This window comes from Eupeodes corollae, chromosome 1 (assembly GCF_945859685.1).
Source record: "Eupeodes corollae chromosome 1, idEupCoro1.1, whole genome shotgun sequence".
Taxonomy (NCBI): Eukaryota; Metazoa; Arthropoda; class Insecta; order Diptera; family Syrphidae; genus Eupeodes; species Eupeodes corollae.
The window spans coordinates 253,111,979-253,128,267 of NC_079147.1; the positions used below are offsets into that span (position 1 = coordinate 253,111,979).

Sequence of the window (16,289 nt, forward strand, 5' to 3'; positions counted from 1 at the left end):
TAACATTTTAACTTATATTTATTGTGATACAAAATGCCGTAGCTGCTGTACACTTTAAAGCTATATTATAAATAAGAATTTATGTTCTTATAATATTAGTTAATCATGATTAATAAAATACTAAATACTAAATTGGAAGATCAAAGCGTAATTTCAGTGGAGCGTTTTTGAGCATTGCGACGGAAGGGGAGAAGATGGGTTTAGTGGTAAATGAGGGCAATACCAAGTATATGCTGTCATCAAAAAAGGACATCGAAAAAACGTCACCATGGACAGCTATAACCTTAAGGTAGTTAAGGACACCAGCGCTGAAATAAAACGCAGAATAACTGTTAAAAATCACTGCTTCTTTGGACTTTTTTTTTTATTGAACTATACATAAATGTACAAAACAATACTTAAAAGCTAATAGCATCCAGGACTTCTAGCTGAAATGATTAAAGTAGTATTTTTGGATGTTATGATGTTTTAAATTTGCCAGCTGCAGGGGGCGGTTAGAGTAAGTAAGAGTAATAGGACTAACTTACTCCTACCGCTCCAGCAGTGGTTTTTAATAAATAAATGTTAAATACTCTGTTTGACATATGTTATAGATGTATATTTATATTATTTTAAAGAAACAATTAAAACAAAATAAATCAAATATGCATAACATTTTAAATAAGATTTACTTACTATTGTGAACTACATAATATGGTATTAGCCCAATATGACATTTCTTGTCAAACTAATCATTAATGTTATAATTATAAAAGTTAGCTTTTTAACCTTCTTGAGTAAAAGGAAGGTCAATTATTATTGTGATTATATTCGATTCAACCCGACACCATTTTTGTAAAATATATATTTTTTTTGAGAATTAAAGTAATTATAACGAAGGTTAAAAGAAATTGAGTTTTATTTTGTATTAATTGGAAATAAAAATAGAAATCTTAACTGGCGAAAAGAATCATTGGTCCTTCGAGCCTTAAATTAGATTAAATTAATTAAAACAAAAAGAAAAGTGTGTAAATTTGTCTTTTATATAAAGTGAAATATACATATATATATAGACATTTTTAAACTTTAATTTTTAAAATTAATAAGTTGTGCAAGAAAATTGCGTAAAACAAAAAACGCGCCATTTATCTCGAATATAGGACTGAAATGATGGATGGTTTAGACAAATTAAGTCCGTCCGCTCCACTTACGCCTACAGTGGGAGTACCTCCATCAACAGGCCTTCCATCAGCAACACACCAGTCACAGCCAAATGTCCTCAAGCTTCTCGGGGTCTTATTCATTGTGGCGTTCCTATCACGATATTTTTACGTCACTTGTTCATAACAATCCTGGCTTGAACGAGACCCAAAAAATGCATTTTTTGAAAGAAAGTTTGACAGGCGATGCCGAACGTCTTCTGCATCATTTAGATCTTAAAGGCATGGGATTTATTGAAAGTAAGGTATGATCATAAAAGAGTTTTGGTCAATTCTTATCTCAAGGTCTTTTTTGGCCAACCTGTATACAAAGTAAGGAATCTGCCGAAACCCTTAAAAGCTTACTTGACACAACAATCGAAGTTGTTCATGCTCTGGAAAATTTAGGATTACCAGTGAAGGACTGGGACACAATATTAATTTATATTCTCTTTCAAAAACTATCCGCCAAAACCCAACAGCTATGGGAAGAAAAGCTCGGCAATAACAAAGAACTCCCAACCTTCGCCGATTTTACTGATTTTCTTAAATCACGTTTTCGGACTTTGGAAGCTATTGTGCAGCAAGCCAGTTGCACTACACAGCCAAAGCTAGTCACGAAATCGCCTGTCACAGCTAAAACATTTCATGCTAAAACCCAAAAACAACAATTTAAAACGCAATATCAATGTCAAATTTGCAAAAAAGGACAACACTCGTTGATGAAATGTTATCGGTTTTTAAACATGGATGCGGTACAAAAGCAACAGGCTGTACAGCAAGCTGGAGTGTGTGAAAACTGTCTTGCTTACAGCCACAAAACTCGTTTTTGTTTAAGTAACCGGTCCTGTTATTTTTGTAACCAAAAACATCACTCTTTTTTGCACAACAATTTACACACACAAAATACGATTTCTAATCCTAGTAACTCAATTTCACAAAATTCAAGTTCTAATGCGAACAACTCAGCACATTTTCAACAACGAAGTTCACAACTTCAGAACCAACAGGTAGCCGTGAATCCAAATGCTCCTGCTTTCCAACCAACAGGCGAAAGTGTTCCTGGTTGCAATACCCGACACAATTTTTATGCGTCTCAAGTCCACGGTACTCAAATTTTATTAGCCACTGCGATCGTTAGAGTTAAATGTGAATATGGAAGATTTTCAGATCTCAGAGCACTTATTGACCCAGGCTCAGATGCCACTTTTATCTCTGAGTCAGCAGCAAGGCTTTTAAATCTCACCCAACACCAAACAAATGTTAATGTATCAGGGCTAGGGAAGGTCAGCAGCGGCATCAGTCAAAGTTACGTTAACATAATGTTTAAATCTAAGCATTCGACGTTTGAAGGCGCAACCAAAGCGTACATTTTTAAATCGTTGACTGGCCTTCTTCCGACCCACAAAATGATACCACACAATTATGATCATTTGGCTAATTTGCAGTTAGCAGATCCTGAATTTTATGTTCCCGCTCCAATCGACATACTTTTCGGCTCAGATGTTTATCCGGACATTATATTACCGGAAATTATTCGCAGTGAGCACGTAGTCGCTCTAATTGCACAAAACACCCAATTGGGATGGATTATATTGGGTAAGAATCCTGAAGTTATTCCAAAGTCGATCCGAAGTTTCTTCCAACACATTGATCTCGATACACAAATCCGAAAATTTTGGGAGATTGAAGAAATTCCTGTCGTGATTCGAGCTTCAGAAGAGGATATTGCCTGCGAAAAGTATTTTAATGAAACAACTAAGCGATTATGTGATGGGCGGTACGAAGTGAATCTTCCATTTAAAGTAGGATTTCATCCTGAACTAGGATCCAGCAAAGAAATGGCAACTCGACGTTTTTTATCTTTGGAACGACGATTTGAAAGGGACCCAAAATTGCAAGAAAGTTACAGCCAATGTATCATGGAATACCTTATTTTGAAACACATGGAAGAAGTAGACGTAAACGACCCAATTTTGAAAACCCCTTTTCACTATTTTCTTCCTCATCATGCTGTATTTAAAGAATCGAGTTCTACCACAAAATTAAGAATCGTTTTTGATGCAGCCTCAAAAACCTATGATGGTACATCCTTAAATCAACACCTGATGACAGGTCCTAAACTTCAAAAGAACATTGTTGACATAATTTTAAAATGGCGAACATTCAAATTTACAATAACAGCTGATATTGAGAAGATGTATCGCCAAATTTTTGTGCAAGAACTGGATAGATACTATCAACTCATTATTTGGCGTGAAAATCCAAAGCAACCCATCAAGGTCTTTAAACTGAAGACGGTCACTTTTGGCACGGCTTGAGCGCCTTATTTGGCCATTCGTGTCCTACACAAAGCCGCTGATGATGAGTCTGAAAGGTATCCAAAGGGAGCTCTTGCGGTTAAAGGTGAGATGTACGTACACGATTTCATCAGTGGAGGAGATTCTATAGACGAAACTCGTATAAAACGCGAAGAAACACGAAATCTTTTGGCGTCTGCAGGTCTCAAACTTCGGAAGTGGACGTCCAACTGCAAAGATCTTCTGCAAGACTTACCCAAAGAAGATTGTGAGATAACTTTTGAAGTGCCTTTGCAATCAAAAGATCATGTCAAAACATTAGGCATAAGATGGAATCCACAAGAAGACTCATTTTCGTTCAAAAACTTTCAACAGGAAACCGACGAAGTGACAAAAAGGACAATGCTATCAGCAATTGCAAAACTTTTTGATCCGCTTGGCTGGATTGCGCCATGTGTGATCAAAGCCAAGATCATAATGCAAAAATTATGGTGCAGAGGAACCGATTGGGATGAACCCATTTCATCAGATCTTAAAGAAGAATGGCAAGTTTTTCAGAAGGAATTGCCTTTAATACAACACGTTAAAATCCCACGATGGATAAATACACACAATACACAGAAATCGGTGGAATTTCACGGTTTTAGTGATGCGTCGGAGAAGGCTTATGGAGCAGTTGTCTTCATACGTGTCCTTGATAATGCCGAGAATATTCACATGCATATACTAATATCGAAAACAAAGGTGGCTCCATTGAAAACAGTCAGTCTACCACGACTAGAACTTTGTGGAGCTGTTCTCTTGGCATCACTATTAAATTACACAAAAGAAGTTCTGGATGTCTCGAACGCAAAGGTATGCGCATGGTCAGACTCAATGATTACGTTGGCTTGGATTAAAGCACAACCTTCCAAATGGACAACGTTTGTCAGTAACACGGTTGCTGAAATCCAACGATTAACAAACTGCGATATTTGGAAACACATTCCAACAGACCATAACCCAGCTGATTTAGCATCTAGGGGCGTTTCACCTTCAGCGTTGGGAACACAAGACCTTTGGTGGATAGGGCCCTCATTTTTGCGAGAAAAGTGGCAATTTGAAATACCCGTACAACCATCTACTCTCGAAACCGAAATTGAAAGGCGAACGGAAAAGAAACAATGCTTAATAGCCAACTCTGATGAAGCAGATGATGACATTAACAGATGTATACTAAGGTGTTCGCGACTATCAAAGATCATCAGAGCAATTGCATTCTATTATCGCTTTAAATGGAATTGCCTTGCAAAAAGACGAAAAACATTAAGGATTTCCGGAGAATTGAATCCAGATGAGCTACAAGTTGCAGCCTTCTTGGTGCATAAAGCAGTACAAAGGCTCATGTTCACTGCATAACTGAGTGAATTAGAGAATAAAAATACAATTCCCAAATCCTTGTTATCACTTAATGCGTTCATCGATGGTAATGGGTTACTTCGTGTGGGTGGCCGACTCGAGAACACACTACTTTCATATAACCAGCAACATCCGATCATTCTAAAACCCAATTACCACTTCTCTGAACTAGTGATGCGAGATGCACACAATAAGACCCTACACGGAGGAAATCAGCAAACTGCGGCCTTCATTCGTATGACTTACTGGATAACAAGACTTAAACAACACGTAAAAAAACATATACATAATTGCCCAATATGTTTCAGATACAAGTACGAGTTTTATTTTGTATTAATTGGAAATAAAAATAGAAATCTTAACTGGCGAAAAGAAACATACTCTGATAAAGGTGTTGAAGTTTTAAAATTTTGTAAATATTTTGTATGTTTTGTTCGGAAGGAACTAAAAGGAGATTAAGATTGCAGTTAAAAAGATTATTACAAATTTCATTGATTTTCGGGCAGTCAGTAGTTAAATGGTTGGTCAGCTGGATACTGAGTTGGCAGATGTGGCAAATGGTTGGGGGATCTTTATTGAATAGGTGACTTTGGGTGAGCTGGGTGTGTCCAATCCTCAACCTGGTGAAGCATTTGTTCATGATTGCAGGCGTAGAGGTGGGGTAGATAACTGGGCTGCAACTGGGATGATTATACGAGACCAATCTATTATTTTTTGATTATGTAAGTCAATTATGGATCAAGTCAATTTTAAAACATTGTTTTTGGTAGATTGCTATTTTGATATTGCTAAGTTTCTGTTCCTAGCGCTTATTTTGGCTTCATTGTCTGAGTGCTCATTGCTTTTTACACCGATGTGACCTGGCACCCAGCAAATCTTTAACGCTTTTCCAAGTTTGATATTGTTGTCGATGTAGGATGATCGATTGTTGACGTTTTCGATGTCGCCATCTAAGTTGAAAGACTGTCCGTGCATATCACTGTTTTTTGTTGGATTTGCAGGTGAATTGCGTGGCTTTTAAGACCGCTAAGGATTTGGGTAAGAAAGCAGAGAAAAATTGTGGCAGCTTTTCTGTAGAAATTAGATTGTTGTTTGAATCAACAATTGCGAAAGAGGTACCTTCCCCACATTTTGAACCATCGTCAAAGAGAATATTCCAATTATTTCTGATAAAAGGATTCATCAATTCCTGAAATTGCTGAAGGTGTACCTCTTTCGGAGTTGAATCTTTTTTTTAAATTGAGCGAGTGAAGTGTTGATTGATTCCTTCGGGCATAGTCAAGAAGGACTACATTCAACAACTTTTTTTTAAATTTTGGTTGAATGCGCATACATTAAAGTTATGTAGAAAGCTGATTGTAGAGTCATAGGATTCAAGTACTTTTAATACAAGTCTTGATGTAAGGACTTCTTTTCTTTTTGTGATCGACGAAAAAAATTGCGGCGTGATATGCTGATTGAACAGAGTGGAGGTAGGGTTTTGCACATTTGCCATACATAACAAGGCCATCATTAATTTTTGATAATATTATGACAGATTGAACGCATTCGAGCAAGGATATCTTTGAAGGAATTGTCTGTACGAGAGTAAGGACTTTGTCTACCTTGGCATCGCTATAGACCAGCGCTAAAATCAAACGAAGAATAACTCTTGCAAATCGCTGCTTCTTTGGACTTAGAAGGCATTTGAGTAGTAAAGTAATCTCTCCAGCATCTTAAATTACCATCTATAAGTCACTCATCATCCCGGCTCTCATTAATGGCACTGAGGCCTGGACCCTGTCAAAGAAAGATGAGAGCGTCTTAGGATGCTTCGAGAGAAAAATTCTTCGGGTGATTTTTGGTCCCGTACACATAGATGGAGAATGGAGGAGAAGATATAACGACGAACTGTACGGGCTGTACAGCGACACTGACCTAGTTAACAGAATTAAAGTCCAACGGCTTAGATGGCTAGGTCATGTAGAGCGAACGGATATCAGCGCTCCAGCCTGGAAGGTCTTCGAATCCAATCCCGAGGGACGGCGAAGTAGAGGAATACCGTGACTCATGTGGCGTTTACAGGTGGGAGAAGACCTGTAGACTATAACACCATCTTTAAAGAAGTAAGTATACATAAGACAAATAAAGATTATTTCAAAATGAATTTTCAAATAAGTTCCAAATTCCCAAGGAAATTAACAAAAGTTAATAATAATATTTTACATAGGACGAAATAAATTTAATTTCAGTTTCATTTCTCGTTCACGAGAATTTTAGTAAAAAATCTATTTTTATCAACTTACTGAAATATTTCTAAGTTTTATATTTTTCGTAAAAAAAATGTCTATTTGATTTTTCTTTAAATTCCTCCAGATGTCAAAAATGTTGTTCTTTTACAGATATTTTGTGGGCTGTACCATATTCTGTTCGAAAAACATTGGAGGTGAACATTTTTGTTTTCATTATTTTTAATTCATAAAAACAAAGCCTTAGTTAATTTTTTCTTGATAAACGTTATTGGTTCGAGAGATTTTTGGGGTCAACAAAATTTTTCACTTTACTCATTTCCCATAGGAAGTTATTGCAATAGGTCCGATTTGTAAATGTCTAAATACAAATTTTGAAATTTCTTAACGTTTCAAGGTCCCTAAAGCCGAAATGAAAGACTTTTAGAGAGATGTCTATATTATTACGTGTGCCCATACCTCAAGAACAAGTAGAGATACCGACTTCAAATAAATTTTGTGATACAGATAATTATGCAGAAAGATGTAGATAGGACTTGGACTAGGTTAACCCTAAATATCTTACGAACCAATGACGTAAGAGACTGGAATTAAATTTTATATTTAATATTGCAACAACACCAAACAAATGTTTTTCTGGAAAAATTCAATTAACTTTCATTTTTTTTTAAATCAAAAAAACTGAAAGAAAATATGTGTCACCTTGAATATTTTACGAACAAAAAATAATTTTATCTCCAAAACATTTTTATGCAACGAAAAATAATGTTTTTCACTTTACTTTTTGAAAAAAACCGAATTGACAGTTTCTTTTATAAAAAAAAAATACATCACTAAAAGTTTTTAAAAATTGATTTTCTACTGAAATCTCTTTTCAAAAAACTAAGATTATGTCTTCAAACTAATTTTGTCTCTTAGAAAGTATTGTTTTCAGTAATTTTTTTTTTTAATTCAACATTCCGTTTCCTAAAAAATTAAAATCTACAAAAAAACATTATGCAAAAGTGTTAAAAATTGATGTTCGGTTGTTGATATCTCGTGAACAATAAAAGATATTGACTATTGAAAATACCCCCTCAATTTTTCAGTGCTTTCTTTTGCACCCCTTGAAGTCATTATTTGCATTCGATATCTCTGTCATTTCTTGAGATATTGGTGATTAAAAACACACACAACATCATCCCTCTAAAAACCTTTTAATTAAATCTATGGACCTTGAAACGTCGAAAAATGTCAACATTTTTTAAGTCCTACAAATCGGAAAATAACTTCCTATGTCAATTTAATATTGAGTATCAGAAAAAGAACAGTTTCCCTCTTCAATTGGGAAATAATTCCATTTTTGAACTATTTTTCCACTTGAAATAGGAGAATTTTGCACTTTCAATAAGAATTAATTTCTTTTCGAAAAATTGGAGTAGATTCTACACATAGAATATACATGGAATTATTTCCCATGTGGAGCAGTTTTCTTTGAATAATTTAAATGGCTAGGTTTTGAGCATACTGGTGCAGCTATAATCAGTCTTTCTTTTTTGGCCTCTGATGCGACCACTGTAGATATTCTTTATTTGATTTTCTGCTTACTTAACATGGCAAGACTCTTCCGATTCTGTTGGCAATGAATTTCCCAAAACTTGCTAAGGTCACCATGGTTTTCATACACTATTATATACCTTCATGATTTTTCGATGAAGATGCCAAAGGATGCTCTTATCTAATTGAAAAATGTGTGCGGGTGTGTTTTCTTTGTGTCATAAATTCCAAGGAATAAAAATTCCACATTTCCATCGTAATGGGATAATATGCTTTTCAATCTAGAACCAACTCTTCGTATTTTCCACAAAAGAAGACACAAAAACGTAACACATTTCTATCCATTTAAAAAGAAAAAAGGCTAAAGAAAGAAAATAATACCTAGAGAAAGAAAACCCAAATAGCTTGGCTACTTGGCTACAAAAATGGAATTCAAACTAAAGCACCTGTTTTCATTGGCAGGAGCATCCTATGTCCTTACTTCTATTTTTTTTGTTATTGTATCCTTTCATTCTTTCTAGCACTTTGAAGCGGAATAACGGTTGTTTTTAAAAGTAGAAAGTGCAAATGAGGTGAAAACTAGTGTTTGGGTGGGCGGGCGAAGAAGGCGGGAGAATTATAAAGTAGAACCGGAAGTGCCTTACGTCATCCTAACTCATTCTCTACTGTCTCTCTGTTTCTCTAACTGTGCATATCTTTCATTTTGTGAAAGTGCAATAAAGGCAGACAAAAATAGAATACAAAACGATACGACAACCAAGGATAACAATTTTCTCTTTTTATTCGGTTTTATAAGTTATATTCTTTTCTATGTTTTGTTTTATATAAATTATTTTTCCTTTTCTTTTTCTATAGAGCCGCCATTTCGGTTTGGTTGCTAGGTTTGTTGCTAAAAGAGACGAAAAAAGTCTCACAGGATGAATTGTTCTTCCGGTTTAAATTGCTTTTGTTAGTGTTTCGCATGCTGCTCATAGCAGGTTGTATTACATAGATACTCGCATAGGTACATATATAGTTCATATCTACAAGGAAAAAAGGTAACTATGTTCGTAGTTGAAGGACATCATTCATAGCAAGTATACTTTATGGTATGCAGAAGTTAAAGTATGACATTCGAGTGCAAATGTGAAATGTGACACTCTGTGGGTTGTGTCGGGCTCATTTCTTTGGCCACTTGAAGATGATGAGGTCAAAAGGCATGCAAACCATAAACAGAAGCAATTTACAGTGGGGTTGATTATAGTTTAAAGTTCGTATAAATTTCAAATAGAAAATAATAAAAAAAAACCTTTTGAAAGTCTTCGTGTGATCATCTATTATTTACAATCTGCACTAAGCAATCTATAATCTACAATCTACAATCTACAATCTACAATCTACAATCTACAATCTACAATCTACAATCTACAATCTACAATCTACAATCTACAATCTACAATCTACAATCTACAATCTACAATCTACAATCTACAATCTACAATCTACAATCTACAATCTACAATCTACTATCTACTATCTACTATCTACTATCTACTATCTACTATCTACTATCTACTATCTACTATCTACTATCTACTATCTACTATCTACTATCTACTATCTACTATCTACTATCTACTATCTACTATCTACTATCTACTATCTACTATCTACTATCTACTATCTACTATCTACTATCTACTATCTACTATCTACTATCTACTATCTACTATCTACTATCTACTATCTACTATCTACTATCTACTATCTACTATCTACTATCTACTATCTACTATCTACTATCTACTATCTACTATCTACTATCTACTATCTACTATCTACTATCTACTATCTACTATCTACTATCTACTATCTACTATCTACTATCTACTATCTACTATCTACTATCTACTATCTACTATCTACTATCTACTATCTACTATCTACTATCTACTATCTACTATCTACTATCTACTATCTACTATCTACTATCTACTATCTACTATCTACTATCTACTATCTACTATCTACTATCTACTATCTACTATCTACTATCTACTATCTTCTATCCACTTGAAGCTTTTTCAGCTACTTATAGATAGAAACTTGAATACTGTATTTTTATTATGTAAAGTTCGTTAATCCAACTCCAATCTTTTTCTTAACAGAATGAATATCCTTAAAGTTAAAATTTTAAAAAATCAATTCCATCGGGCATTTTCATGTTTGGTCTAAAAGAGTCCTTCGAACTGAGTTTAGTACTTTTCTAGGTTAAGGATTAGTTTGATTTTTGTTTGAAGACCATATTTAAGCCCCACTGTGCAACAATGATGCGACAGGATGTGCATAGTTATTTTCATAATGTTCATGGGTCGGTTGACATTATCATTCTTTTCTTTTTAGCCAACTTGCTTTTGCCTTGTTTTTTTTTTTTATTTTCTTCTGCTTATATCATCCTCCTTATTATAATGCGTTTTGTTTTTATTATTCAACTTCTGTATTCTTTGCATTCCATTCTATATACGATTCTTGTTTCTTTTGCTCTTCAAGCGTTTTGTTCTCCTTTAAACGTGAAATTGCTTTGTGTAAAATGGAATGAGAAGAAAAAGAAATATATAATAATATATATATAAATAAATTGGATCCTTGTTTGTTCTGTGGATTAAAGGTGGTGTTTTGAGGAGATTTTTTAGGTGAATGAGAGAGAGACAAAGGGAGAATTGGTCTTTAAGGATTTTAGGTTTTTGTCGAATTTCTTTGATGACAAAGTGATTAAGGTCTTTGTTTATTTATTTTTAATATTTTCTGTTCTTGTCCTTGGGATTCAGATCTCGACAGCATTGTCCAATGAGGAATCAGGAACTGTGTACAATTTAATGCTTCGAAAACTCAATGCTGTCTCCTATCGTTAAAGCGTAGCACACGCCGCCCTATACTGTTGTCTGTGAGTGGTACTTTCATCCAGGAAACTAATCAACTGTCAGTAGTCGGTATGTGTATCACATATCACCTGTTATGGAATGGTCACATATTTGATATTGACAAAAATGCTTCCAGGTGCTTAGGATTTCTCTGACGGTGCGAGAAAATTTTCAATCTGTCTGATCTGGCTGTAACTTACAAAGCCTTCATTCGTCCAAAGCTTGAATATAATTCACATATCTGGGCAGGTGCTCCTAAAACAAGTTTAAGTTTCCAGGATAGAATTAAAAAAGGGCTTTAAAAATGATAGGCGATAGACCTATTTATAATCGAAACATCTACATCGCTAGAACACCGCCGTTGTTTTATCGATATTCAGAACATTGTTGTTGCATTCCACCCCTTAAACCATTCAGCCGTAACACTCGATATTCCATTTGATTGGTCTAGACCAGTTACATCAGATGTACCAAGGGTGTTATTTGGGTTGAAGCTACCAAAACGGCAGTTAAAGGCCGCGCTAGTCGGAGAAATCGGTTTGGAATACGTACATCACTTTTGCACGTTTATGATTTTGACGTACTTGGAGGAGCTACAGTTGTTCGATGTATGCAACAAAATGACCTATGAATAGTCCCGTACTATATTAATTGTAACAATTGAAACAACTTCGAAAAATTGAATGATGTTTTGCAATCACTGACCAGCAAAAGTGAAGTATTGATTGCAGATTTCAATGCAAGAATTGGGAATTTTCAAATTACATAAACAAATAACATAACCATCCCAGGTAAACCTGTCATCGATCCTTGCGCTGCCAATAATGACTGGATACACCGGATTTAACACTTTTAAGTTCAGTGCAAGCCGTATTCTGATCATATGCCTATTAAAGAAGAAATCGCGAGCACTTCACAAACGACAGAAACTCATCTGAAACTACTACCTCGACTTTGTTGGAAAAATGAATCATCTAGCTTATACCAACATTCCTTGGATTCATTTCTTTTAAACAGCAGCGCTTCCACAGAACTACCAGCAGTTCTCATTAATAAGTTGGCTGAATACATACGAAGTTCAACGCATAACAAATCAATCTCACCCAACTTAAAATTCAGCAAAAAATGGTTTGACTATGACTGCTACAAAGCTCGGAAAAAATCGTTTGCACTTCTGAAACCACTGCGGTCATCAAATGATCTTCAATTAAGAATCTGCTATCTGAAACCGAACGCAAGTTATAAAATGTTATGTATGAGAAAAATATGCTTATGATAATAAAAAAGCTGAACTGAACTAGGCCTAACAAAAAACCCAAAGGACTTCTTTAAAATTGAGAAAGATATTAACGGAACCAACTATAAAATTGTTGCGGGTATTTCTACAGAAACCCTTGCCACTCACTTTAGGCTTCGTCTCTCCAACGATTCCAGCTTTACAACCTTCACTGCGGATACTTTAATCACTGACCAAATATTAGATGAATGCATTGAGAGCGAAGAAACTGAAGCTTTTAAACAAATCAAAAAACAACATGGTACCTGGTGAAGATGGAATTCCTTACGAATTTTTCAAAAATGCAACCCCTATGCTTCTCAACCATTAAATAGTTATTTTCAATAAAATCTTTATGAATGCCTTCACCGTTCAAAAAATCCGTCATTTTCCCTCTACACAAAAAAGGCCCAATAGACTCTCCAGAAAATTACAGAGGAATTTCATTCATGAATGTTATTGCAAAAATATTTTGCAAGATACTAGTTGTAAGGCTCAAAAAATTAATCGAACAGAACAATATTTTATCTGATCTACAGGACGGTTTCAGAATCGATCACATTTTTACACTATCATCAATAGTCAAAGCGTTTCAAGCACGTAACAAAAATGTCTTTGCATTTTTCGTTAACTTTAAACCTGCTTTTGACCTAATCAATAGGAATTCTCTTATTTATAAGCTCACACAAATTCGTATATCTACAAAGTTCCTGAAAGTAATAAGAGAGATGTTCACGGGTACGCAGTTGCTGTTTGGGATGGAGTGAGCTTTTCAGAATGGTTTAGCACCAGCACAGGAGTCAAACAAGGATGCCCACTTAGAGCTATTTTGTTCTCGTTGTTCATAAATGATGTTGCGTATGAACTTCCTGGGGGAATAAAAATAGCTAGCTGCACCGTGAATGTGTTACTATACACCGATGACCTCGTTATACTTTCAGAATCACCCGAATGTTTGCTATTGATAAATAATCGGTTATCTGCATATTGTAACAGAAGGAAACTTTCTATCAACACGACAAAATCCAAAATCATGGTATTTTCCCGCATACAAAACGCTTATAATGGAAGAAGCTGGAATTATAGTGGTACGCAATTGGAGGCAGCAAATGAGATCAAATATCTAGGCTTGGAATTGAATCCAACATTAAATTTTAAAATTCATTTATCGGAGAAAGCCCAAAGCTCACAAAGTTTGATAAATTTAACATGGACAAATATTTTCTCTAAATAACAAGTTAACTTATCTACAAAATACAAAATATTTAATTCAGTAGTGAAACCTACTTTCTTGTATGCTGCTCAGGTTTGGGTATCAGAAGAATACGAAAGTTTTATAAAGAAACTTTTCAACCTACCTTTGAATACGCCTAGTTATGCCATATATTTAGAAACAGGACTTCCAAAACTTCCAACAAGCACCCTTAAGTCTCAAGCTGACTACATCATCAAAGTCTGCAGCAACCATATGAGCACAACACTTTAGAAGAAGCTTCTTTCATATGAGCTGAGAAATAATGACTCAAGACTCATTAAGTAGATATATCTAAAGTCAGCTCAGCTATAATCTTGGTCATAGAAATTATTTCAAGGATTCACTGAGTTACGAAAAGATATCGTTAATCTTCAAAGCAAGATGTGAAGTTCTCAACTTAAATAAATGTCCTCATAATGGTAGTTTTAACCAATTCTGTACGCTGTGAAACCTAAACGCAAAAGAAGATTGTCTTAATTTCATTGGCGTCTGTCCAATATTTAAAGCAAAAAGACGCTAATTTTTCAGGAAAAATACTTTTACCCTACAAGAGGATATAAACCTCCTTAATAAGCATGATTGGAAAACATTAACTACATTTTTGAATGATATTTATAAGTATAGATTATTATTATCAATAATAGAATTCTATTAAATTCAAAACATACATATGTATTGTACATAAATAAAATATTCTCAATTTTCGTGTTTTCGGATATTATTCCCCCTATTGTTCTGAAGAGATGTTTTCAACGCTGGCAAAACCAATTCGTAAGCTTTTCCATCTGTCCTATTCTACAGGTCTCTTCAGTAGTGGAGGGAAAACTGCATTTGTCCAGCCTGTCCCTAAAAAAGGCTTGCACTTACGTCCCTTCTTTCTAAGGTCATGGAAACACTGATTAATTTTCATCTTAAGAAATATATTGAAGAACGGAAGCTTCTCAATGACCGACAGTATGGCTTTCGTAGCAATAGGTCCACTGGTGATCTCATGGTTCATCTCACCGAACAAATCTTTACATCGTTTTGGAGAAAGTAAGATTATTGCACTTGATATTTCAAACGCGTTTGATAGAGTTTAGAACCAAGCTCTCTTATCGAAAATGCGTGCTTTTGGTATTGATGAATCTCTTCTTCATTGGATTAGAAATTACCTTTCTAACCGTTCAATACAAGTTGTATTAGATGGTCAAGTCTGAAATTCATAAAATAAATGCTGGTGTCCCCCAGGGCTCCGTTTTGTCTCCGACTCTCTTCCTTTTTCTAGATTCTCATCCTTGTCCTTCGAATGTGGAATTTCAACGGCAGCGTATGATAAGCTCATTAAATTCTGATCTTGACAGCTTTGTCCAATGGGGAATCAAAAACCGTATAAAATTTAATGCATCGAAAACTCAATACTGTCTCCTGTCGTTAAAGCGTAACCCACCTCCGATGCCGCTATCCATGAGCAGCACTTGCATCCAGGAAACTAATCAACTTTCAGTACTCGGTATGAATATCACAGATCACCTCTTATGGAATGATCACATATTCGATATCACCAAAAATGCTGCCAGATGCTTAGGATTTCTCCGAAGATGCAAGAAATTTTTCACCATTTCTGATCTGGCTACAATCTACAAAGCTTTTATCCGTCCAAAGCTTGAATTTAATTCGCATATCTGGGCAGGTACCCCCGAAAAAAATTTAAATCTCTTGGATAGAATTCAAGAAAGGGCTTTAAAAATGATAGGTGACAGAACTATAATCGAAACATTTAAATCGCTAATGTTTCATGTCTTTCTTTGTTTTAAAGATATTGTTACAAACAATGTTCTGTCGAATTAGCCAGTTTCATTCCCCCACTTAAACAATTCAGCCGTAATACTCGCACTTCTGGGAATGCTTATCAGTTTACCTTTGAGCTCAACTTCGGGGGTATCGTGAAGTATAGAGATTCTTTCTTAAATCGCACATCGAGAATGTGGAATGCTTTGGCCCACTCTGTAAGGAAATAAAAAGGACGATGAAATGGTGAAAATGGAATTTAAAATAATTAATACAAATGTACTTGTATACATTTCTTGTATCAGATAATTTGGCACTAAGTTGTTAAGAACTGAAATATGTTTTAAAAAATTAGGTTAAAAAATGAGTGTTTATATAATTATGTACATGAACATTTTATTTTGCATATTTATTCTTCGACCTATTATCCTTCTAAATATAATCCTGA

The 16,289-nt window shown here is 34.9% G+C and overlaps 2 protein-coding genes across 2 annotated transcripts; both read left to right on the plus strand.

The window, feature by feature from the left end:
• The first annotated feature begins 1,252 nt into the window (after positions 1 to 1,252).
• On the plus strand, positions 1,253 to 3,499 carry LOC129949829 (uncharacterized). Its single transcript, XM_056061495.1, has 2 exons — positions 1,253 to 1,439; positions 1,485 to 3,499. Exons 1-2 carry the CDS (start codon positions 1,253 to 1,255, stop codon positions 3,497 to 3,499), a joined length of 2,202 nt encoding a protein of 733 aa, XP_055917470.1.
• Positions 3,500 to 3,589: 90 nt separating this feature from the next.
• Positions 3,590 to 4,876, plus strand: LOC129949836 (uncharacterized). The gene has a single exon (XM_056061509.1). It carries the CDS (start codon positions 3,590 to 3,592, stop codon positions 4,874 to 4,876), a length of 1,287 nt encoding a protein of 428 aa, XP_055917484.1.
• Positions 4,877 to 16,289: the final 11,413 nt, after the last annotated feature.